General features: G+C 49.0%; 1 protein-coding gene across 1 annotated transcript; it reads right to left on the bottom strand.

The window, feature by feature from the left end:
• Positions 1 to 495: 495 nt before the first annotated feature.
• Positions 496 to 1,649, bottom strand: LOC130682000 (melanoma-associated antigen B5-like). Its single transcript, XM_057496001.1, is given in 2 exon segments — positions 496 to 639; positions 642 to 1,649. Coding segments are annotated over 2 exon segments (1,152 nt in total).
• Positions 1,650 to 2,408: the final 759 nt, after the last annotated feature.

The following is a 2,408-nucleotide window of genomic DNA, read 5'->3' as shown; positions in this document are numbered from 1 at the left end:
CGCCGGAAGGTGGGCATCTAGCCACCAGTTCCGCAACTTGAACTAGCCCACCACACAGTGTAAAGTAAAATTACATCCTACTGAGGACTTGCAGTTTCCGACAGTCCCGAACTGCCTTGCTCCAGAAATTCCCACTTAACTACTCTTATAAGAAATTCCCTCTTCTTTTTACTCTACCTGTAGTTCATCGAGGGTATTTCAACATCTTAACTTGGATGCATGCAGCTCAAAAGCTCTAAAATTCTTTGAGTAGAGGCTGGATTTTCTTTATCTTAGCATGCCCAATAGTAAGAGAGTCTTCTAAAGAGCAGATACTCAATGTATGGTGAATAAATGAACCAGTCAACATGACATCTAATTAATTAAGATTTATTTTCTTCTTTACTGAACAAGCTATGAAAAGCAAAGTATAGATCACTTTTATGAAACTAAGGACTAAAATAAACAGGTAAACTAACATTGTTCATGGTTAATTTTTCTATCCCATTACCCCAACTATTTTCCTATGGGATTCTTCTGCATTTCTAAGAATATAACCGCTATCGTGATTCGATCATGTATTTGGTCTGGAGGACAAAAATTCTCAGTCATCAGTAGGGGTGGGAAGATACTTCTGGACATGGCCCTGGAAGGTATACAGATACTCTGCCAGTGGTGCCAAGGTTGACTGCAGTTGTGACTTTGGCTTTTTCTTCCTCATCTTGCAGAGCTTCTTCACAAAAGAATGGGAAAGCACTGGGAAATTCTCTCTTGGTGTTCACTATAAATTCCAGGATTTTCATCCTGCTGGTTTCAGCGTGGGCTTTGGGGCCCCACAGGAACACATAGAGAGGGGGACCACTGCCAGGCACCTGGCGGCACTCCAGGTACTTGAGTCTAACCAAATCTTGGGTGATGAGCTTCCTGGGTTCCCCGAACAAGAAGTGCCTCCTCCCAGGATATAGGCTGAACACACTCAGGTGTTTCCACATGTCTTCCTCAGTAGCACAGTTGTTGTGCAAGAGGATGATACCCAGAACATGCATCAGGAGACCCGTCTTTGGATAGCCCCTGCCAGGACGCACCCTCCCATTGTTGGGGAGCTTCAATTTGCTGACCAAGTCATATGATGGTCTAGGTGAGTCACTTTCCTTCAGGTCAAGAGCAAAGAGGATCTCAATATGCTTAGCGGTTTTCTTGAGGATCTCAGGAAATTGGTATTCATTCTCTTTGCCAATAATCATCAGCATGTCTTCCTTCAGGATGGGCTGCTTCAGTTCATACCTCTGCACAAGGAAGTACCCCAACAGGTCAACACTGTTCTTGACTAAATAACCTTTGTCTGAGCCTTCAGTGTTCAGTGGAACCTCAGGAATCCTTGGCCTATCCTGATCTTCGTCGTCAGAAGCTTCATCAGATGTAGTGTGAGTAGATACAGTGGTGACAGGTGGTGCTTCCTGAGGCTGCTGGCCAGTGCTACGTGGCTCAACATCAGGCAGACTCTGGATAAGATCTTCACACTGAGGAAACGAGGAGGGAGTGGGCTCTGCTGATGCTGCTGCTGCTGCTGCTGCTGCTGTGGCCTGAGCTTGCCCACGACTCTGGGTCTCACCCTGGGCCTGGTGCTGTGTCTGGCGGCCCTGGCGCTTACTCTTCCGACGCTGAGGCATGATGACTCTCTGGTCAAGGACAGCAGGCAGGAGTGTGGGCAGGCTGTGAGCAGGTAAGGATACCTGGGGGAGGGAAGGTGCGAGGATGTGAGCACCTTCAGCTGGGAGATCACCTTGGCTCTAACCAAGGCCACCTCTGCAAGTTTCCGTGGGGCTCTACTCTAGGTCCCCACAGGGCTCCTGTTCTGGTCATCCTGTTCCCTGAGAACATCACAGAGGACCTCGGAGGAAACCTGAGATGACAGCTTACTAGCTCCATCACTGGGGTGACAGCAGAGGCTGCCAGTGGGGAGCCTCTGTTCTTGGGTGTGGGGGTGTTTTCAGTTCACAATAAGATTGTAATGTCAGCTATTGGCAAGTCCTAGGCCCCCTCTATTCTGCTATTGTAAAGGTGCACCAATGCCAACACCTCCCGGAGAACCAGGAGGAGCAAAAGAAGGGGTCCCTTAGCCCCTATCCCAGTCGGGGGACACCCACCTGAGAGTTAGGTGGAGCACTCTCCTTCAAGAGCTGCTCGGGTCCGCAGTTCTCGTGTAGGGTGCTTGGTCAGGCGGTACTTCCTGGTACACCTCCCGTTGGCCGCCTGCTGGCAGCACCCTCACACAAAATATCTTTTCTCCCTTACATTTAATGGAAATAAGTGAAGTTGAGCCTCAGCCTGACAGCCCTGGCCTAAGCCTTCACGTTCTGAATGCAGAGGTGGGGCTCAGAATATCTTGTGAACTATTCAATGGTGGACTGTCCCTCAATCTTTCCCCG

The sequence above is a fragment of the Manis pentadactyla genome, chromosome X (assembly GCF_030020395.1).
Source record: "Manis pentadactyla isolate mManPen7 chromosome X, mManPen7.hap1, whole genome shotgun sequence".
In the NCBI taxonomy this organism is placed as follows: Eukaryota; Metazoa; Chordata; class Mammalia; order Pholidota; family Manidae; genus Manis; species Manis pentadactyla.
Note: the sequence above shows the minus strand (reverse complement) of the source record. Positions and strands in the feature narration are given on the sequence as shown.